The sequence below is a fragment of the Hemitrygon akajei genome, chromosome 11, assembly GCF_048418815.1.
Source record: "Hemitrygon akajei chromosome 11, sHemAka1.3, whole genome shotgun sequence".
Taxonomy (NCBI): Eukaryota; Metazoa; Chordata; class Chondrichthyes; order Myliobatiformes; family Dasyatidae; genus Hemitrygon; species Hemitrygon akajei.
The window spans coordinates 149,502,121-149,526,189 of NC_133134.1; the positions used below are offsets into that span (position 1 = coordinate 149,502,121).

The following is a 24,069-nucleotide window of genomic DNA, read 5'->3' on the forward strand; positions in this document are numbered from 1 at the left end:
AAGTTATTTTTTAAAGAAAGATCATTGTTCAAAAATATCTAATAATCCAATATTCACAAATCTGAGGTGAGGTACTTACAGGATTCTCAGACACTCAAGAGAAGAAATTCCTCCTTGCCTTGATTATGTGGTCAATTCTTTTTCATGTTCCTGGGTCTTAGACCACCCACTAGAGTAAACACCCACAGCACTACAAAATAGCATCTACCTTGTTAAACCCTTCAGAGTGTAATGCCTTTCATTAAGATCGAGTCTTGTGCTTCTGAACTTCAGAGAACATCGGCCTATTTGCTTAATCTTTTTTTCATGAGGCGCCAGTTATCCCTGGGATTAATCTAATGCACTGTCTCTGAGGCAAATATATCTTAGATAAGGGCACCTGAACTGTTCACTGTCCTTCGGGTGTAGTCTCAATAAAGCCTTGAATTGTTGCAGCAAGATTTACTCTATTTTCCTTGTAGTAAAAGGAACATTCCATTTGCCTATTTAAATATTTGGCGCAGTTGCATGCTAGCTTTACTGAATACTGATATTTCACTATTTAAATAATATTCTTCATAAAATAGTTAACTTTAAATTTCCTCTTGTCATTATGCCCATTTATTTAACAAGCCAAAACCCCCTTTGTTTTATATTTTTCAGAAAAAAATGTAAATGAATCAAGAATTAAAACTGGGTAACAAAAAGTGATGGGATTAATGCAACTACAGATCTGTTTAGAGTTACATAACCTTGATCTTCAGTCTTTTGGACAGCTAATATTGATAAACCAAATAGATTTTGGTTTATTTCAGAATGAATCCATTCATTACAAATGCAGTGACCAACAAAGGAAGGTGATACATAACAAAAAAAAGTATAAAAAGTGTGATAGATATTTAAGTTTCTTTTTTGATATATTTAAGGTAGAGGCTGACTAATTCATCCCTAAGATAGTGCAATAGTTTAGCTTTTTATCAATAAAGTTGTAATCTGATTTTTATTTTTAGCCAGAATCTACTATCAAAAAGGGTGATGATCAGAGTCAAACAGGAGAAGTTAAACAATCTGGCTTACTGGAAAATTGCAGGTAATGTTCAAGTGCCAACTTTTCCACAGACTTTAAACAGTTTCTGTATTGGTTATATGATTTTGCTGTTATGTGTAAATGTAACCAACCCCTGTAGCTGATCTTCATTACAAAATCCTTTTGCCCCATATTAAATTTCATTTCCCAGATTTTTGAGCACTCAGCCCATTACTTTTGCAGACGGGATTAACCCAAGGATGCTAAAATTCAGAATCAGTTTTAATATGCCACAGAATGAGATACAACTTCTCAAGGTGTTGATAACTTCACAATTCTTTCAAGCCATAACAATTTTTATGGTGAACATTTATGAAATAGGACTAACTGGATTAAGGTGCATGAATTATAAGGAAAAAATTAGCAAAATCGTGAAGGAAAGGATTTGTGTCAATTTATTGTTGTGACATGATTCTTCTGTGTTATAAAACAGAAGGAGTGGGTGGCTGGCAACAAACCCTGGCAATCTGTAGGAGAACTGCAGACAGGAGGGCCTTTCCTCCTTTACCAACCATCTTGTTAAGCACCTGGATGAATTATGTCCAAAATCCAATTTGGACCTAATGACATGGGAGATGAGGTTGTATTTACAGTCAGAGATTTAAAACATTTGGACTGGTTCCGTCACAGTTTGATATGGAGGCTCCAATCCACAGGATCACAAGAAGATACAGAAGACTGTAGCCTCTTCAAGACTCAGCCAGATTCATCACAAGCACAACCCTCCCCATGGCTGAGGATATCTTCAAGAAGTAGTGCCTCAAGAAGGCAGCATGCATCACTAAGGACCCCCACCATCCAGGACATGCCCTCTCTTAATACTACCCCCATGGAAGAGATACAGAAGCCTGAAGACCCACACTCAATGATTCAGACACAGCTGCTTCCTCTCCTCGATCTGATTTCTGAACAGTTCACTAATTCCTTTTTTTGCCTTTTTTGTAATTTATAGTACTTTTATACCTTTGCACTATGCTGCTGCTGAATGGTCTGTGTGTAAAACCAGCACTTAACCTTACATAAGGGCATTTTCTGAGATATAGAGTTAATTGTTGTGTTCAGACTGGATAAATAAGTTCAGGAATAGACCAGTGGATGAGCAGTGGCAAATATTTAAACAATTAGACTTTAAACAGTTTCTATGTTGGTTATATGATTTTGCTGTTATATGTAAATATAACCAACCTGTAGCTGATCTTTGTTACAAAATCCTTTCACAGACACAAATCAGTTTTAATGTGTAATATAACCTATCTGATACTTAATCCTTCAGCAAATATAAATTCCCACAGGCGTCAAGCAGCTTTTATTGGCTATTTAACATATTCATGCAAAAAAAGCAACTTCTCAAAATATCTAACAGTCTTTAAAAAGAAATAGACAGTTGGGTATTGATAATTCCTGAGAATTAGGTGATAAATTTTCATCTTCAACCAATGGCATTACAGGATTTTGATCATGTCAATCACTTAGTACCTACAATCGTAAAGACTAGAAGTTAATGAAATTGGTCTTGGCATCATCTTCAAATGTGTAAGAGGTAGCAATGATAGGATCCTCAAATTATGTTGATATTTGTTGGCTTTGGAAGGAACTCGGTCTATATTGACCAAAAGTGCTCCAGAGTTTAAATTTCTGATTTATAAAGGAGTCTTTTGGATAGATACCTTACCATGAAATGAAATAATGAATTCTGCAAGATGTTTAAAAGGATATGTAGTGGTACATAGGAATAATAATTTCTCCTGCTGGGTCAATATTGAATTAGAGAGCTTAATTTTAGATAAAGTTATTTTGGAGTTATATATTAAACTGCCGCTGTCCCCTCCTCTCTCGACAAGAGCCTCTAGCAGTTGAAATTTTGAAGACAAGGCTCAGTATGCTACTGTTCTGTGAGGAAATGGACCTAAGATGGTTGAGAGAAGAAAAAATACTCTTGAGCCATGATCTAATTGAACACTAGATCTGCAGAATTGCTTTTATTAACATGATTGTGATTGGGGTGAAGATCAGCACACCTTTGAGGGAACTGCTCAATTTATAAATTATGCCAGGGTTTTTCAAACTCTTGAACAAAAGAAGATAACTACACTCATTCTACTTCTGGGGTTTCCATAACCAATGGTCTCACTTTAAGGACTCTTTATCTTGGTATTTCATGCTCTTTATTGTTATATTTGCATATTGCTATATTAATATTTGCACTATTTGTTGTCCATTGATCCTGTTTACAGTTATTGTTCTATAGTTGCTAAGTATGCTTGCACAAAAAATACCTCAAATTTTACTTTGAGCTTTGAGATGCAGTATGATCATGGTTGTTCTGTGCTTGTTTCTAGGAGCTGATATTTTATATTTTGACATCGTGAGGGCTATTGTCAGCTAGTGTTTCTACATGTATAGTTCATTTTACACACATACTTATCTATACTTGTTTCTATGTACATATTACAAGAAAGCCTGGGTGTTAATACTTTAATTATTGCTATTTAATAAGTTGGGTTTTACTGCTTTATGGACAGGCGTAAGGAAGAACTAACATCTAGTGATGATGACTTCAGTACTATTAATGACCGTCCAAAGCCAATTTCCAAATGTCGCGATTCCCCTTGTCAAAGTGGTACAGCGACATACAAAAAATCACTGAGATTGTCCACTGAAAAACTGGTAAGAAAGTAGTTTTTTAATCTATGCACAACTATATTACAACTTAAGCCAGGTATTAAGTACAGGTCTGTATTTTAATATTTCAGAATCTCACTCTCGTAAGTCTCTTCCTCACTGTCCGAGATTCTGACAACAGCGGTTTTTGTCATTTGTGAATTTATAGATGGCATTTCAGCTATGCCTAGCCACGCAGTAATAAACAGAGAGAGTAGAGTAGCGGGCTAAATGCACATCTTTGAGGTGTGTCAGTGCTGACTGTCAGCAGGAGAACTTATTACTGATCCACACTGACCGTACTCTTCCGACAAGGATGTTAATCCAGAATTTGATATAGCCTGTAAGGTTAATGCAAACAGTTTGGATGAATAAAGAAACTTGTATTTATGAGTTCTGTTTCATAATTTGAGGCCATTTCAAATTGCTTCATAAACTAATAGTTCTGAAACACGGTTGCCATTGTAATTTGGAGAAAAACAGCAAATCTGTGCACATCAGTGCTTGACAGACAGTATTGTGATAATTGAACACTACTTTTCAACTGAGTTCTTCTACATCTACCATAAACCTATACTAAAGTGTCCATTTAGATAGGCTGATGTGAGAAGTAGAACTTGACCCTGAGGACGTGTATTTTGCTTTGGGAATAATGTTGAGACTAATAGCACTTAATATGTTTATTGAGTAAATTGGAGAGCATGATCTGAATTTGTTATGCAGAAACATGGAGATCAACTTGCTCCTCCAAAAGGCTGAGCTTTGAAGCGCAGATAAGGTGTGGTTGCAATACTTTTCCACAAAATCCCCAATAAGTGATTTGGGATAGTTCAGGTGAATTTTTAAACCACTCCTCTACCCTATGGAATGTAAAAAATCTATTATAATTTCATTCTAATATTTTACTTGGTGTTAGAGATCTAAAATTATACTTTGTTTTATTTGTTTCTCTTAATTCTATCTTTCTTCCTTAATCTATATTTTGATGCTTAGGAATGATTTAACTTTAATTTAGACAGTTTATTTATTGTTTTGTTGACAGTTATTGATTGTATTAACTTGGGGTTGATGAGGTACCCTGGTGTGGGAAAACAAAGATGATGTGATTGTGGATTTTGAGTTATTTTTTAAGATATTTTTGAGCTATTGTTACGCAGTCCCCTAGCATGAATAATTTGTATCTTCTCCAGTTTTGTAGGTTATGAAGTAGCTAATGAGGCCAATATTGAAATGCTTTGCTCTAACAGCATTGCTGATGTAATTTAGAGCTGTTGTACTGGCTTCCACATTTTATATTAAAAAGAAATGCTCATGAGACTTGTGCATTTACATTGAATTGTCAACACATTAAGTTAATGAATTTATGAAACCAGCGACATTGAAACATTGGCAAATTGGACTTTTTCTGTTGAAGCATTTTAGATAGTTGGCACTTTATTGCTTGAATTGAAATTGCTGCATTTAATTTTAAATCATTTGATGGTTGTCCATTTATTTGTTTGCTTATTATTTATAGCGCAGCCTCAATCTGAAGGAAGGTCCAAATAATGCTGTGTTCAGTGTGACAACTCAGTATCAGGGAACCTGTCGATGTGAAGGTACCATTTACCTCTGGAACTGGGATGATAAGGTTATAATATCTGATATTGATGGGACAATAACAAAGTAAGTTTGTCTCTATTTGTTATTTTTGCTAGTTTGTGTTCATAGGCTGCACTTAGAAGTTAAGAGTCTGCAAGTAATTTATTAGTCATTACATTTTGCTTTGAGGTTGTATGAAGAAAAAATAGAATTTGTGAAACATTAAAGTGTTAAAAATAAAGCTGGCTGCTTTAACAGTAAAACATGAATTTATGTTTCAGTTAATTGCTCACTACTTTCACAAGGTATTAACTTTTCTGGCTAAATGTGCATTAATTCAAAGTTACGCAACTCCTCATGTTTTCATATTTTGAGGTGAATTAGAGTCACAGAGTAATATAACCCTTTGACCCAACGAGTCCATGCAGACCATGGTGCCACCCCTATTTTCTCATTTTCAATCCTTTTTTATTGATTTTCAAATAAAGAATATACAAATCAGAGGAGGGGTTTAGCAAGCAGATAATACAAAAGACATATAAACAGCAATAAAAAAAAACAGTAAGTATATATTGTCAAGATCAGATAGGTAAAATGTTACGCTGTTATATGTACAATATAATAAAAAAAACTAAAACTCCTCATAGCAATCATAAAAAAAAAGATTGGAAATTTTATTTGATAAAGGGAAAAAAACCCCCACTAACTAAACTAAAACAAAAAAAAAAGAGATTTTCTGCGTTTGGCTCATATTTTCTAACACTGCCCCTCCATGCACCTATCTAAGTGCTTCTTAAATGATACTATCGTACCTCTCTCAACCACATCTCTGACACCTCCTTCTGTAAGAAAAATTTGCTGCCTCATGTCTCTTTTAAATCTTTTCCCTTAGCCCAAATCTATGCCCCCTAATTTTGGACTACTCTACTGTATCTGTGCCTCTCATAAACTTAAACATTTCTGTAAGGTTGCTTCTCATTCTCCTTTGTTCCAAGGAGTAAAGACCCAGCCTGGCCAGCTTCTCTCTCTAACTCAGGCTCTCTAATCCTGGCAACATCCTCATAAATCTTTTCTGAAAATTGACAGATTTATGTGAATCTTTTCAGCCCTATGCCACATGAGGAAAATAACTCGTAGCTGTTTTCTGCTATGTTCTGAGATGTCTCAATCATTGTTTTAATAACTCTGCTTAAAGGTCCATAGACTGATAAACCAGAATGTTTCTGAACTGTTGGTTGGGAAATTTAAATATAGCAGATCATTACTTGGAATTTTTTTAGAAGCGTATGCCATTAGTTTTGATTTTTGTACTGCCACCCACAAACATATTACTGGACTTTTCCACTAGCTTAAGCTAGTTAGAAATAAGAACCTATAATAGGTGCATCTATATGAAACATTGCTGTAGAAAAGCATCATCCATCATCAAAGATTGTCACCACCCAGGCCATGCTCTTTTCTCTCTGCTGCCATCAGGTAGAAAGTACAAGTCCCTCAGGACTCGGACTACCAGGTTCAAGAACAGTTACTGCCACTCAACCATCAGGCTCTTGAACAAAAAGGGATAACTATACTCATTTAAGAACTCTTTTATCTTGTTATTTCATGCTCATTATTTATCGCTATTTACTTGTTATCTGCAGTTTGTTTACAGTTTACAGTTCCTGATGTTTACAGATCCTGTTTACAGATCCTGTTTACAGTTACTGTTACAGTTACCATTCTGTAGATTTGCTAAGTGTGCCCATAGAAAAAGAACCTCAGGGTTGTATGTAATGACACGTGTTTACTCTGATTTTATTTTGAACTTTGAATGTGGGATGCTCTCGGGAGAGCAGAACAACTTTCTGACTTCTATTTAACTATACAAGTACAACTACACCAGGGTTTGGTGTTCAATTTGTTCCTTAACTGAAAAAATGATTGTTATTATTCTGACTGGCCAGTAAAAACAGAGCCTAAATGATGCTTGACAGCTGTTATTTTACTGTATCACTGAACTCCTTGTAAAGTTGATCAAATCTGGTGTAATTTCCATTCATTTAAGAGGATTCCCAATCCATATGCTGGGAAGAAAAAGGTAACCTTCTCCTTTGATAAAAGCAGAAAATGCTGGAAATGTTTAGCAGGTCAGGTAGCATCTGCGGAAGAAATTAATGAGTTAAGTGACTGTCACAGTAGAAAAGAAGTTAGTATTAGGCAGCAGGGAGGGTTAGGGAGGAATGGTAGAACTCTGAGCTGGTGAAGGCAGGGTTACCCTGGGGATAAACCATAAATTAGATCATCAGGTTGGTGGGTTAAAGAAGGGTCATAAAAGGTAGAGGACATTCTCCTTTGTCATAACAGCTATGAAACATGGTATTGAGGGAGTGAGATCTCAGATATAGAAACATCAGAGTTACGACCTAGCTGGTCAGGCTGTATTAATAAAGAGAGAAAAAACTGATCTTGTTCTGATTCATGCTTGCATTGTCCCCCATTTCTATGTGAGTTGTCATGCACAGTATAAAGAAGACAACTATGTAAAGCAACTATAAAAACTCGGTGTTTCTCCTAGTTCTGACAAAGGAGCTTCAACTTCAAATATTAACATTTATCTTTCCACAAAAGCTGCCTTAACTCCTGAATACTTTCAATAGTTTCTGCTTTTATTTTCCATTTTAAACAACATCTTTAGTTATTCAGTAGAGTGGTGTAATGAAAGGGCATGCATGATGTTTTTCTGCACAAAAAATCCCAAGTGTTGGAGACTATTTTAACAAGTTCTGATAAATTCCATTTCTATTATCAGAAAGGAAGTTCTATATCAAGCCAGTTTGTGCTTTGGTGAAAGATTTATGAAGCTGAATATAGTTGAATGTTGTATTGAATGTATCTGTTAAATACTAGTGATCTTGTATATTTTCAGATCAGATGCTTTGGGTCATATTTTGCCACAACTGGGAAAGGATTGGACTCACCAGGGGATTGCCAAACTGTACCATAAAATACACCAGTATGTTTTATTTGCTTATTCAACAGAAAATATTGGTGGCTTCTATTAATTCGTATTTCTCTTTGAAGTGTGGTTTCTTAAGATGCACGGGCTCCGCTGCTTTTGGCAAGATGCTAAATGACTTGGGGGCACACTCAAATGTCTGCAGTCTCTTTCAGCTTAACAATCTACCTGTGATGCTGTTTTCCTGGTGGGGATAATGGTACTACAGAGCATTATCTGAGCACAAGACATTGACCACAAGACCGAGATGTGAAGGAATAACTTGTCTGATGGTTTTGAATCTATGAAATGCTTTTCCCTGGAAAGTTGAAGCTGCTGATTAAGTATAATAAGTGATTCAAGGCTAGGATATTTTATTTTTTATATCATAGTTACAGGAATTGGTGAGAAAAGTGGATTTAAGTTCGTCATCAGTGATATTGAATGAAAAGTAGGCTTTGAAATACCATGGACCCCAATATCACCTACATTAGAAGACCGGCATGAAATTATTTTGGAAATATTTAAAATGGAAAATATGACCTACTCTTTGAGAATTCAAAAAGAAAAAAATAATCAAATTTGGAATAAATGGATTGAATTTATAACCCCAAAGCGAGCAGACTCTGGTTGACTCTCCTAATGATTTATACTGCTTTTCTCATCAACACAGTAATATTGCTAATGTAAGCACCCTTGGTTCGATTGTTTACTTTTTTTTTTGAAAATAGGGAATTAACACAAGTAAAGGAAAAGATTTGGGAAAGGGGAAAAATATGGAAAAATTAAGTAAATAAGTACATAGGGATTGGATAATTATGTTTGGGGGTAGGAGCAAACATGAACAAGTTAGGATATAAAATCCTACAATGGTAGTTACATAGGGTTACATATAATATTTTGGACCAGACGTAATGGTTCAGAAGAGATACATGGAAATTATTATTAATCCAATATTATTACTATTTTTCTTAACATTTATTGTCATTGCTTAGTCTAATAGGGTGGAATTACAACTGCACATAATTATCTATTTAAGTGCCTTATTACTTTTTATATTATCTCGATGTGTACTTATGAATGTATAAAAATTATAGATAAAAATTAAATTAAAAATTTTTAAAAAAAAGAAATACTGTGGACCCTAAGCCTGCAATTTCTGGCTGCTCTTATCTTTTTAGCATTCCCTTGTCGTGTAAAAATAAATCTTATTTAAGTTTAACCAATGTCAAGCTTGTGCTTCAACTTTTCTTTATAACCTTATTCAACTGAGCTTAGAGCATCTGCAAAAAAAAAAATCATGCCCAGACACAGTAATTTTGGCATCTACTGCAGAAAGAGGCCCTCTCAACCTCGTGAACTTCAGCATCCATTTTCCTGCTTGACTAAGACACCACTAAGCTTGAAGCCAATGCCCAATTTCGAAAAACATTCCTCATCCAATTCCTTGCTAAAAATCACACCTGTGCTGATATTGAATCCAATTTGAAATCAACACCTAAAAAGCACTCACTGAAAATCACCATCCTATACTTCCTTTCTCTCTAAGATTGCCATTGACTGACATTGAGCTGAACCGGATAATGGATTACTGTCTGAGGCAGGTTGGCCTGGTCCCACAATGCACCACCTCAAATGTTAGAGCAGAACATAGACCCAACCTAAACCTGACAAGTAAGGTTAGATCCTTTTGGCTTGAATTGGGTAGCTGGGTTCCAGTTCTTTTGTCTCCAAATTTTTTTTTTACCGTACCTTATTGAATTTGTTATTGAAACATTTACCCAGAATAGCTACACTCAAAAATTAAAGTACCCTGTTGCTCTTCTTTGCATGTTCTAGAAGCTTGAGCTGTGCCAAGTTATTGCTGGACAGATGCCAACATGTACCAGTTCCCATTCATTCCTATGATTCTTGCCTGTGTCACTGTTTTCCAATCTTTCCATGGCTTTGCTCTGTTCCATTTCTGTGAGCTCTTTCCTCTCTTCCAAGATCTCAGCTTGCCCATGTTTTGACTTCTGCGTTTGCTCCATCTTTGGGTGGCATACCATTATTGATTTACCATCAGTTCTAAAATTCTGTGTCTTAATCTCGTACTTTTCAAGCTTCTGATCTTTGTCAGTCTTAAAATGACTCCTCTATGAGCAAGTGTTCAGTTAGATACTCTAATATCATTGTGCTCCTGACAAGGCATAATGGTAAAGCTGCTGATCTTGTAAAGCAGAGATTTGCATTGGTGATTCAAGATCACAGAAATTATGTAATTTAGATTCTTTTTGGGGAGGCACGTGACAAAAGCTGGTAAGCTCAACTTTGGTTAGTCATTTGCCAATTTTTTTCAAACCTGTCAGAAGCCTGGAAATTGCATAGGTATTAAATATGTTTGCAGGTGATGGGATAACACGCAAGTCAGGCTGTTACATGCAAGTGGGGTTCTTGAGGATGATTCAAAGCAAGAAAAAAAATTAATTCTATGCACAAACCAACAGATGGAGCTAGTGCATTGTTTTTAATGATGGGTGAACGGTTCAACATGGCACTGGCTCGTGAGAAAAGACCACACTTTACCTTGCCTTGATGTTCCTGAGATCTTGCTAATATCTTAAATTGAAAATCCAGCATTAGTCCTGCTTGCAAAACATAAAACAAAACTAGGTGACTAAGCCTCACCTTGGCTAGTTTTATGTAAAACTCTCAAAAACATTTAGAAGCACACACAAAATGCTGGAGGAACTCAGCAGGCCAGGCAGCATCTATGGAAGAGAGTAGACAGTTGACATTTCGAGCTGAGACCCTTTCATCAGAACAGTCCTGATAAAGGGTGTTGCCCTGAAATGTTGACTGTTTACTCTTTTCCATAGATGTTGCCTGGCCTGCTGAGTTCCTCCAGCATTTTGTGTGTTGCTTTGATTTTCAGCATCTGCAGGTTTTCTCTCGTTTGTGAAACACATTTAAAAGATCTGATATTCAGAAATTATTTCAACAATTATTTCAAGATTATTAATAATTAATTGAGTTAAAGAAGAACATTTGAAAATACCTCTCATATTTCAAGGTTCAAGTTTCTTTGTCACATATACATTATTAAGGGATTGGACAAGATAGAGGCAGGAAATATGTTCCAGATGCTGGGAGAGTCCAGTACCAGAGGGCATGGTTTGAGAATAAGGGGTAGGTCATTTAGGACAGAGTTAAGGAAAAACTTCTTCTCCCAGAGAGTTGTGGGGGTCTGGAATGCACTGCCTTGGAAGGTAGTGGAGGCCAGTTCTCTGGATGCTTTCAAGAAGGAGCTAGATAGGTATCTTATGGATAGGGGAATCAAGGGATATGGGGACAAGGCAGGAACTGGGTATTGATAGTAGATGATCAGCCATGATCTCAAAATGGCAGTGCAGGCTCGAAGGGCTGAATGGTCTACTTCTGCACCTATTGTCTATTGCCTATATACATTGATACACTCAGTGATAATACGTCATTTGTGTAACAACCAACACACCCGAGGGTGTGCTGGAAGTAGCCCACAAGTATTGCCCATTGTTCACAGATGGACTCCCAATCTCATAATCTACATAGTTGTGATCTTTCAACTTTATATGTCATGCACAACACTTTCTTAGTAACAGCAACACTTTATTCTGCATTTTGCCTTTATTTTACTATCTCAATCTACTCATATACGGCATGATCCATCTGGATAGCAAATAAACAACAACTTCTCACTATCTCAGTAGATGTGTCATTAATATATCAAGATCAAACACCAGTGTAAACCTGAGAACTCTCAGGAAGACGAACCTTTTTGAATCTGCCAGCATCTGTCAGGATCATTGGCCACAACCAAGTAATTTCATGTACAGTCGGCCCTCCTTATCCGTGAATTCCGCATACACGAATTCAACCAACTGTGAATCGCGAAAACCCGGAAGTGCTCTTCCAGCACTTGTTGTTCGAGCATGTGCAGACTTTTTTTTCTTGTCATTATTCCCTAAACAATGCAGTATAACAACCATTTTACATAGCATTTACATTGTATTATAAATAATCTAGAGATGATTTAAAGTATACGGGAGGATGTGCGTGGGTTATCGTGGATCGGGATCGAAAAAAATAATAAGTTCTCTTACTAAGTAAGTCGGAACAGGTACATCCGGTATTTTTTAGTGTCAGTTAGTCAAATGTTTGCCTTAGTTATATAGTATATATTTTACCTTTCTATGCATATAAAACGCTTAAGAACGTATGTTTCAGTGCCGGGCTCGGGAACGGAAGTTCTCGGAACTTGGGACAGATTGCTTCTGCATACGCTTTCCACACACAGAAGCTGATGTGGAGGATCAAAAACACAAAACCCCAAAACCCAATAATTAAACCACTCCGTTGCTTAGTAATAATTGTAGCTTTCATCGGAGCTGAGCCTTTCTCACTTTATCCTTTAAAATTGTTCTGATCGTTGACTGACGTAGCCTAACGCTTTTCCAATGACCGATGGTGTTTCACCTCTTTCTAGTCGCTTTATTATTTCCACTTTATTTTCAATCGTGATCGTGATTATTTTTGCGAACAGAAACACTGTGGATTCAGAGCTCTGGCGCCGGGTCCTAATGTCCAGCGCACTGAAACAGGCTAAGTAAGGTCTGGGGTTCCGCTGGGTCCTAAGGTCCAGCGCATTGAGATAGGTTGAATAAGGGACTTGAGCATCCGCTAATTTTGGTATCCGCAGGGGGTCCTGGAACCAATCCCCCGTGGATAAGGAGGGCCGACTGTAGTGCAAATTATGGCTCTATGTTTTGTATTGGCTTTGTGTGGTTTCAGGCAAGTTTGTGAGCTGCATTTGTGTTGCTGCAGTCTAATGTGTTCAACTGTAGGATAATTTCGATCTGTGATTTGGCTACTCAATATTTTGTTTTCTGTATTCAGTCAATGGATAAAGTTCAGAATTCCTATATGTACAAAGTTAAATCAAATGATATTAGCTTTCTAATTCAATGTATTTTTATCTTATGCTAATGAAATAATTAGTGAGTAACTTTAAGTAATTGGACTGATTTAATATTTAAATCTTCACAATTCATATCCGCTTAATCTATTAGTTCAGCATAAGTGAATAAATTATTTAAATAAACTCAATTCACTTAACTATCGTTTCTGATTTAGTTTGCTGATGTAAGACTGCATTTAAATTATAAGAATATAATTATATGTATTGGGAATATCTGTTTATTTTTAATGTGATATTTCAATGAATGTCAATTTAAACTATTTTGCCCTCATTTGAAACCCTCATATTAAACTCATAAAGTTATTGAAATTGTATCCACTTCATTAAATGTTCTGACCACAAAATGAATCGTGGTAATGGTTTTTATATGAGATCCAAGTAGAGAATACCATATAATTGATGTTTCTCGGCTTTTATACAGGAATGGTTACAAATTTCTTTACTGCTCTGCCCGTGCAATAGGAATGGCAGATATAACCAGAGGATACTTACACTGGGTTAACGACAGAGGTACTGTACTTCCCAGAGGACCTCTCCTGCTGGCGCCTAGTAGTTTAATTTCAGCATTGCACAGGTAATGATTCTTTTCAATATTTATATAACTTAAGGAAATTTGCCATCATCCATCTAAGCCTTCAAATATAATTGCATGTAAAGCAGCATTTGAGCTTTATACTGCAAGTATATTTAATGGATGAAATCCCTCAACGTTTTCCTATTTAAATAATAATTTCTGCCTTTAATATTGTCACAGCAGACATGAAATTTCTACCTAATTGAAAAATTAATTGTTTCTCATAGAGGGTAAATTTGCCAATTTATGTCAGGCATAATCTGCACCAACAAGGATTTATCATTGTGGACTATCATAGTCCCATTCAACTTAGGGTCAGAATGCTGGTAATTTTTGCTTGTAGACGGTGATATTGGTAATATTTGTCTTTGTTTTATGACATTTGAAGATGCTGCTTTCAAATAAATGTGTTAATAATTTGCAGTATAGGAGCATAATTTTTGTGCACAAGTGATGATGCATATTAATGACAGTTCTTCTGCAAATTTATGTGGCTTTTATTTTTCAATGCTTTTATATTCTAAATGGAAAAACTTGCTTTTCAAATCCTCCGTGTGTCCTACTGTCCCCAAGTTGGTTATTTGTTTATCTTTGTGTGTAGTTTTTCATTGATTCTACTGTATTTCTTTGTATTGTTATGAATGCAGCAGTAGTGAATATGAAACTGAGACGGGGTTTAAATCAAATCCTGAGATTTATTAACCTCTGCTCAAACTTAGAAAAGTAAACAAACGACTAACTTAACTGGAAGTTAACAGACGGCACAAACATTCAAACTTAGAAACTGGTCTTAATGAGTTCTCATCCAAGCACAGACTTAAAATGATACATTCAAAAGTCCATGTGATTTATACAGCCAGTAAGGAGAGACTTCCCCGAAACGAACGATTCCTTCGAAGTATTGACAATCTGCTGATTCCGCAGCTGGTAGATGCCTTGTTCGCAGAAATCACGAGGAAATGAAAGGAATTGACCTTTTGACTGGAGGGTGGTCACTGCACAATCCTTCCTGACTTTGCAGGGGTTTAACTCAAATATGCCACAATTCCTGAACGAAGTCAGAGGTCTATCATTCCTCAAAATGCTGAACGACATTAACTTTATCCAATCCTTTGAACTCGGAAACTCCGGTAATGCCTTCACTCTCCGATACTGGACTGAAAGGGAAAAATAAACGTGCAATAAACAAAACCGGTGGAGCCTCCACACTTCCGACCGGCAACAATAACATTGCACAAAAATAAAAATGAGAACTGTGTCACAGACCGCGGGTTGGTTTAAATACGGCTTGGAACATGCCATCACGTGACATAACATCATCTCACAGTCAAGAGACAATTACATCATCCCACTCACAAGACCATTACATCATCCCACTGTCCCGTGTTCAGACTGGGTATGTAACAGTACCTACTGTGAAAGTTCTCAAGAAAGTAAATGTCAGGGTAGTATATGGTGATATGGGGTAGTATATTTTGGTAATAAATTTATTTTTAAGTTTGAAAAGTTGTCAGTTACTGCAAATTTGCATCTCCCATATTGGAGAAGGTTGAATGAAATGGGATTCCTTTACCTATGCATGAAGGTACATAATGCTTCTTATGCTCCCTACTCATTTTTGCTCCATGGAAACAAAAATGTCACCCACCTTAAAAATTAGTCCTTTCCACACTGATCATCTGATTACTATATCTGATCTCAGGATCACTTGCCATCAGTTCTGAAGATTCCCAAAAGTTCTTCCTTCACCATCATTTATGCATATGACAGGTGTATTTCTGATTATTATCTTGAATAATTTTTGAACAACTTTCAGTCTTTTTAATTGACAATGTGTATGTCATACTTTTATTGGGAAGTCTGAAAGGTTTTATTGGCTAGTAGATGGACGAAGTCCCAGAACTTTTTTTTTATGTTTCTCAGAGAAGTAATTGAGAAGAAACCAGAACTGTTCAAAATTCAATGCTTGAATGACATCAGGAATCTATTTAATCCGCATAGATCTCCATTTTATGCTGCTTTTGGAAACAGGACTAATGTAAGTGAAAATTTAGCTAAAAACCAATTGCATTAGTAAACCTTGCATTTAAGTAAGATTTTAACACTTAGCTCTGTTTCTGCAGCTTTTTATGCCCGTGTACTTTGTATTTAAACTGTACATTGCAGTAAATACTTTGAGACTCTGGGTGGGTGAGTTGCCTTTCCTTTGAATTTCTCAGAGGACATCAGTGTCCTATGACTAACTGATGAGGGATTCTTGCAGTCTTACGAAATGGACTGTTGGTTATTCCATTTGTTCAGAAATGTTTATACTTTAAGGTTTGGGTAAATCATCAATGTATTAGATTTATTGCATCTTTTTTTGAGAAAGATAGACTGGCATGGATTAGAATAGAACTAGATAAAATAGGAGAAAATACACCAGAAGATTTTATATATAAATGTGAATCTAAATGGATACAGGAAAAGAAAGAATCTCCTATATTAAAACATTTGATTGACTTATGGAATAAGATAAATGTTGATGATGAGACAAAGAAATTTTTATTAGCAAAGAGATCTTTAATTCAAAATAGACTTATTCCTTTTACAATGGATAATCAACTTTTATATAATTGGTTTCAAAAAGGGATTAGATATATAGGAGATTGTTTTGAAGGAGGTATATTAATGTCATTTGATCAATTAAAGAATAAATATAAAGTATCAAACAACACTCTTTTTTGTTACTTCCAATTAATTTGCTTATTTAAGAGAAAAATTAGGTCAAACAATGTTATTGCCGAAATCTAATGAAATAGAAACTTTAATTCAAAAAGGAAAAACTAAAAAATTTATTTCTTGTATGTATAGTTTGATTCAAAAACAGGCAATTAAACAAGGAGTCCATAAGTCAAGACAAAAATGGGAAAGTGACTTGAATATTAAAATTGAAGAAACAAGTTGGTCAAGACTATGTCTTGATAGTATGACAAATACAATAAATGTCCGGTTAAGATTAGTGCAATATAATTTTTTACATCAATTATATATTACACCACAAAAAATAAATAAATAAAATCCAAATTTATCTGATCAGTGTTTCCGATGTAACCAAGAAATCGGCACATTTTTACATTCTACTTGGTCTTGTTCTAAAATTCAACCTTTTTGGACAAATTTAAGGGTTTTATTGGAACAAATTATTGGAACACAACTTCCACATAATCCAATATTATTTTTATTAGGCGATATTGAAGGGATAAAATCAAAACCCAAATTGAATAAATATCAGAAAGAATTCATAAAAATTGCACTGGCAGTAGCCAAAAAGGCTATTGCAGTTACTTGGAAATCGGATGCATACTTAAGTATAGATTGTTGGAAGAATGAAATTTCCAGCTGTATTCCACTTGAAAAAATTACTTATAATTTAAGAGATAAATATGAAACATTTTTGAAAATTTGGCACCCTTATTTACAAAAAACAGGATTAAATATATAGATGCTCCAGAGATAAAATAATTGGTTATTTGGGGAAATAAATAAATATATATACTAAAGTTATTACGAACTCTGTGGAGCATGTGGGGATCTTCCGATATCCAGGCACTCTTTCTTTCTTTCTTTCTTTCTTTTTTTTCTATAGGGATGTTAGGGGGGAGGGGCTAAGGGGGAAGGGTATATATTTTTTTCTTTCTGTAATTATTTGAAAACGCAATAAAAAAAAGTTTAAAAAAAAAATCATCAATGCAGAAGCCATGAAGGCAGTTCGAACAATGAAGTTAGCACTGTTGTTGCTTATCTATCTGGCTGGTATGATTGCAAAACTGTTATTTCGAAGCTTTTTGTATACAACGCTGAACTTCATCAAATCATAATTGCTGCAGTTACACTTCTGTAAATATTCATTGCAGGATGCCTATGCCTATAAAGAGGTCAATGTACAAGAAAGCAGAATTTTCATTGTAAATCCCAAAGGAGAGCTAATTCAGGAACAAACGAAAAGCAACAAATCATCGTAAGTGCTTAGTAATGTTGGTTTATTAAAAGTGAGGATGGTTTTAAAATTACTATTTGATGGAAGTTGCAGATATGTAAAAATTAATACCAATTATAGTGGAATAATCAACATTTAAGCTTTATAGTGCAGGTTGCAGGTTTGCATTAGGCTTCATCCTGACAATAGAAAAATCTAAGGATGGTCAGGTCAGTATGGGAAATTGAAATGGTTGCAACTGGGAGCTTGGGATGGCCTTTGTGGACTGAGTGTAGATGTTCATTAAAACTGTTGCCAAGTCTGTGCTTGGACTTGCCCATATAAGGTAGGCCACATTGGGAGCTTGGACTGTAGTAGGCAATGTTGAAGAAAGGAGTGTGTAAACCATTGCTGCACCTGGAAACGCTGTTCATGTCCCTGGATGGTAGTAAGAGAAGTGTTATGACAAGCATTACATCTACTGTAAGGGCAGAGGTCAGTGTGGGGTAGGTGGGGAGGGATACAGATGAGGGAGTGGTATCTATAGTGATAAGAAAGAGATAAGGAGAAGATGTAGCTGGTTCCTGTTTGTATCCCTCTAATGGCTGTCTCCTTCTCACTCCTCTCCCCCCACATTGTTCCATCTTTTTTTTCCTTTCTGCCTGCCTCCATCTATCATTCACCTGCCCGTCTTCCAACTCCAACCCAGCTCACCCTCTCCTCTCTGGCAGTATGTGCCTGTTACCATACGCCCCTCCTCAGTCCACCAATAAGCTTAGAATCCTTACGATCACTCTGCTTCTCTTAGTTCTGGCCGATGCAGCTTTAGACCTGAAATGTCAACAGTTTCTTTCCTCCCAGCACCTTGTTTGTTGCTTTAGATTCTAGCATCTGCAGTCTCTTGTGTCTCAATTGTACTCCCAATTCGCCACAGAACTGGGGCAACTTAAGTATAGCTATTCTGATATTGATCTGAAATGACGAAGTTTACCTGCAGAAGTTTTTTTTAACTAATGAAAAGTTTAATGGACAAGGTGCCTGCCTACTTAAGCAAGTTTTTCACTAGCAAAAATGAACAAAAGCATTTCTAGTTTCTGAATTCAAATTCTCATCAACACTCACAAAATGCAGGAGGAACTCATCAGGCCTGGCAGCATCAATGGAAAAGAGTGAACAGTTAACGTTTTGGGCCGAGACCCTTTAGGACTGGAATAAAAAGATAAATCAGTGCAAGAAAGTGGGGGGAGGGGAGGAAGAAGTACAAGGCGGTAAGTGTTAGGTGAAACTGGGGGGGCTTGCTGTGGAGGGGTGAAGTAAAGAGCTGGAAAGTTGATTGGGCTGGAAAAGGGAGAATCTGATAGGAGAGTGTAGAAGACCATGGAAGAAAGAGAAGGGGGGGAGGAGCACCTGAGGGAGGTGATAGGCAGGAGAGGGAAATGGGTACGGTGAAGGTGGGGGGGGGGTGGAATCATCAAGAACTCGATGTTCATGTCATGAGTTTGGAAAATAGAATATAAGGTGTTGCTCCTCCAACCTGAGTGTGGCCTCATTGCAGCAGTAGAGGAAAGGAGGCCGTGGACTTGCATATGGGAATGGGAAGTAGGATTGAAATGGATGGCCATGGGGAGATCCGACTTTTTACGGTGAACGGAGTGTAGGTACTCGGCAAAGTGGTCTCCCAATCTACGTCGGGTCTCACTGATATACAGGAGGACACTCCAGGAGCACTGGGTAGATTACCCCAACAGACTCACAGATGAAGTGTCACCTCACCTGGAAGGACTGTTTGGGGCCCCTGTATGGTTTTGAGGGAGGAGGTGTAGGGACAGGTATGCCACTTGTTCTGCTTGCAAGCAAAGTACCAGAAGGAGATCAGTGGGGAGGGAAGAATGGACAAAAGAGTTGCGTAGTGAGTGTTCCCTATGGAAAGTGTAGGGGAAGGAAAGATGTTGCCTGGTGGTGGGATCCTATTGAAGATGGCAGAAGTTACGGAGAATTATGTGCTGACTTGAGAAGTTAGTGGGGTGGTAGATAATGACAAGAGGTTTGGGTAACATTGTGAGTTGTTTTATATTTCAGTAATACAGACCATCTGAAACTACTCTGCAGTTGTTTATCAAATTGTTCCTTTCTCTCCTCAGGTATTCACGGTTGGGTGAATTAGTAGAACATGTATTCCCGCTAATAGCACAAGAAAGAAGCTCAGCTTTTCATTATCCTGAATACAGTCATTTTGCATATTGGCGCGAACCACTTCTAGAACTTGATGCAGATGAGCTCAATGAATTTAAAACCTCGAAAGATTAATAAAGGCTTTTTAAGAACTTTGATTTGTAAGCATATTAGTACCTTTGATTATATTAGAGCACATTGTGATCTGTAACTTCTGATTTGAAGTCCAATGATCTGTAAGTTGATTCGCACTTAAAATGCAATTTATAAGTATTTAATCTAAGTGAATTCAAGTGGAGTTCCAACAGACGCCACTTGTAACGATGCTCACATTACTATTTCCCCACCTAGCAGTTTGCACATTGACGGTTTAAATAAATCTAGGGTACAGCTGAAGCTATAAAATAGCCAGTTTAAAAAAAACTACCTGCTAGTGCCTGCGATTGGGTCAGTAATAAAATGCAGTTGATAAAAGATTCTCAATTGACTTCAAAGGACATTTTCCTTGTAGTATAGCACTTTGAACTCGGGAGAATAGTTTTGGTACACTCCTTTCAGGATAGAGGAGGCAGAACTCTTTCATTTACCTTATCAACATAGTAGAAAGTAAATGCAGTTCTCAGGTATCTGACACTTAAATTGTCAGCCTGTATCGGTGCAATAGAGACTCCCTGTGAGAAAGTGCACTCAGAATACATTTGTGGGTTAGAGTGAGGTGGGGTTCATCAAAACAAACAAATATAAGGAGGGCAGAAATGCTCAAAAAGCTATAATTACTTGGTTGAATGGAACCAAATGTGGAGGAGGGTGGAGCAACTAACTGGAGGTCTTATCTAAAATAGAATGAGGACAGGTAATTTAGAGGCCTGGCTATGAAGAGATTAAGTTAGCAAATTAAACATAGAGTATATGGTTGGATGTCACACAATACTGTTTTGGAATCTGAAGGTATTTCCCAGCTGCTGAAGTGTGACACAAAGCAAATGGTAAAAACTCCAAACAGTTCAACATAAACAAGAGGAAAATCTGCAGATGCTGGAAATCTGAGCAACACACACAAAATGCTAGAGGAACTCAACAGGCCAGGCAGCATCTATGGGGGAATAAAAGGTACAGTCAACATTTCAGGCTGAAAGCTTAAGCATAGATGCTACTGGGCTTCTGAGTTCATCCAGCATTTTGTGTGTGTTGTTTAGTTCAACATAAAAGAAGCTTTATCTTGCTTAAAATTTTAACTTTCCTAGGGTCACAAGAATTTGACTCTGATGTAACTCTTAGCCAAGGCAATGGAATAATTGCAACACATTTAAAAAGATGATGGACTTGAGTAAAAAAAAATTATAGATTTTTTAAGGTACTGTGGCGGGTACAGTGGAATGTTGCATGTGAGTTGCTGAGGAGAAGGCAATTGTTACATTAACTGTTCCAGTTTTACTGGTGTGATCAGTGAGGATTTTTGCTATTGCTTTAGAAAATTTGATATTTAAGTCTGATTATTTCAGCTTTTTCAGAGAAAGTCACCATTTATAATTGATACTTTCAGTCAATTGTTTATTCTTTGCTTTGTTTATCTTTGGCAAATACTGTACTTCTCTCATTAGGTTTCCTTGACAAGTTTGACTTAGTCAAATACAAGCTATTTATTTGACTCTAAATTTCTTGGAGTTATAACCTGAAGTTAAAAATGTTGGTTAAGTGGAAATGATCTTTCCTAGGATGTATCTTGCACATTCAATTATTATATATCAATCAAAGGAGATTTCTTGTTCCTGGGTGCATTAATATGCACCTTAATTACAATGCCTGAAAATCACTTCTGAACAAACTGTAATATGACATGGAAAAGCTAGCAGAATTTAGAAGTAATGGTGAAATTAAATACAATTCAGCAAAGTAAGACACTAGAACATTTTATGTAAGGAATTTTTAGTAATTTAGATGTAAATATTTAATGAACATGCTATTTGCTAGGAAGTATAAACTTAGCTGGTATTTTAAATTAACAGCCATATATTGCTGAACCTCAGATTTAAAACCATGAATTTGACCAGTTTTAGTTGAGGTAATTAGAGTTGTGAGATGGGTCATATGCAAAAGAATCTTGAGAAACACAGGTTTCCTTCTCTTGCTTCAATCAAGATTCTTTTCTTGGCCTAGTTTATAGTCAGCAATAAACCTAGTTTATAGTCAAGTATTAAGGCTATTGATCTGGCCTAAAGAGAGAGATGTGTGTGATATTAAGACAACTAAGAGAGAATGAATAGATCGTAGAACTGCATTTACATTGCATTATGGAAAAAAGTCATCATGCAATATTTGTGAGTTTTTATAGGTGAGGATTATCCCCTTGTTCTTCCACTCAATACAAATGCATAATTTGTTGGATCTGAATGTAGATCCAACAATTGAATTTAAGATTAAATTGAATTAAATTAAATTGAATTTAAAAGAATTTAATCTCTTCTTACCATTCAGCAAGCACTGATTGGGCATTGATTAAAAAAAAAGACCATTTGAAAGGTTTGTTCTTTCTGTGAAAGTTCAAATATTTGTGAAGAGACTTTTAAAGCTCTTTTCTATTTTAACAGTGCTATATGTACTGCCTGTTTGAAATAAACTTTTTTTGTTCATCAGAAATTGCTTAATGGATAGAGTGTTCACTTATTGTAACACGTTGAGTTGGAATCAAACCGTAGTGTAGTACAGCAAGCAAATGCTTACAATTACAGTTCTGACTGGGGAAAATTTTGTTCCTTGAACAGTTATGCAAGCACTTTATTAGACCATCAATATCTTTTATTATTGGTTACAAATTTGGTTAGACACAATCTTAAGTGGTGTGTATCTTTCACATTCAATTTTCATGTTACCAAAGGAATTTTCATGTACGAAGGTGTATTAAAATAAGTCTTAATTATAATGCCAGCCGACCACTCCTGAATCAAACTAATATGGCATGGAAAAGTAGAATTTTGAATATACTTGATTCACTTATTAAAGGGAACTTGTTTTAAAGAATGCTATTGCTTGTTTCTTAAATATTTCTTAAAAATAACTGGAATAATTAAAGAAAATTGAACAAGTATGTTCCAATGTCTGACTGTTATTTTTACACTAATGTACTGATTTTTTTCCTGCGAATATGTTACTAAATAACACAACAGAGAAATAAATTAATGAATATTTATATTTACTGACTGGAATCTTAGGGAGTTCACCACGGGGAGAAAGGTTTTGCTGTTTTGGGCTATGGCAACTTCAAGGACTGTAACAGAAAAACTCTAAAGTAATTCCCTTAACCTCATCTGTGGAGATCTCCTGTGTCAAACTTCACTCAATTGACTTTAAAGTAGAACTCAAGATATTTAAAATACAGAGAGATCTCAGTTTATGTAATGATTCTGTTTTGGAGAACTGTCCACAAACTGATTTTTCTGTAAGTTAGAAAGGAACACTTTCTCCCTAAGTCATAATGTGAATTCTTGAGCCTTGACAGCTCTTGGGCACTGATCTACAAGAGTGTGCTGAAGAAGGGTCAATGTAGGTGATGGGAGTTGTTACCAGCAATTGGACTGCAACAAACGCAGGTGTAATGACAGGGTGCTGATCTGTAAATCAGCAAAAAAGCTACTGGCAGCTTAATAAAGTGCGTGCTAATGACAAGTTGGTCAGTGTTCATAATGTTTTATCCTACCTGATGAAGAGTTTGGAGAAACTTTGATTGTTTTTTTCTGTCTGGGTGTTTCTTGATGAAGATTTCAAATACTGTTCCTGAGAGCAGTCGAGAGCAATTTGCATAAAGTTGAAATTTGTTGGCCCAGTTCTTGCCCTGTATGTATTTCAAAGAATTAGTACTTTCATTCCTTGTTAGTAATTCCAAATGTGGATGTTTTGTCATTGTTTTAGAGTAGGGTTCTCAACCTGGGATCCACAGACTCCCTTGGTTAATGGTAGGAGTCCTTGGCATAAAAAAATGCTTGGAACCCTGTTTTATTCCATCTCATAAGTACTTCACCAAATTTTGTTGTGCAAATTCCACATTTGTCCTGTTTAGAATAAAAATACCAGGCCCTTCATAGACTCT

The 24,069-nt window shown here is 36.1% G+C and overlaps 1 protein-coding gene across 2 annotated transcripts in view; it reads left to right on the forward strand.

Annotated features, from left to right (window-relative positions):
- Positions 1–23,070, forward strand: part of LOC140736113 (phosphatidate phosphatase LPIN2-like) — an 81,098-nt gene extending 58,028 nt beyond the window's left edge. For both annotated transcript variants that reach the window (XM_073061894.1, XM_073061895.1), the window contains exons 13-20: positions 990–1,069; positions 3,589–3,733; positions 5,244–5,392; positions 8,217–8,303; positions 13,703–13,855; positions 15,779–15,893; positions 17,752–17,855; positions 19,955–23,070. In XM_073061894.1, the coding sequence (XP_072917995.1) occupies positions 990–1,069; positions 3,589–3,733; positions 5,244–5,392; positions 8,217–8,303; positions 13,703–13,855; positions 15,779–15,893; positions 17,752–17,855; positions 19,955–20,120 (999 nt within the window). In that variant the 3' untranslated portion in view covers positions 20,121–23,070. The remainder of the gene's footprint in view (positions 1–989; positions 1,070–3,588; positions 3,734–5,243; positions 5,393–8,216; positions 8,304–13,702; positions 13,856–15,778; positions 15,894–17,751; positions 17,856–19,954) is intronic.
- The last annotated feature ends 999 nt before the right edge of the window (positions 23,071–24,069 follow it).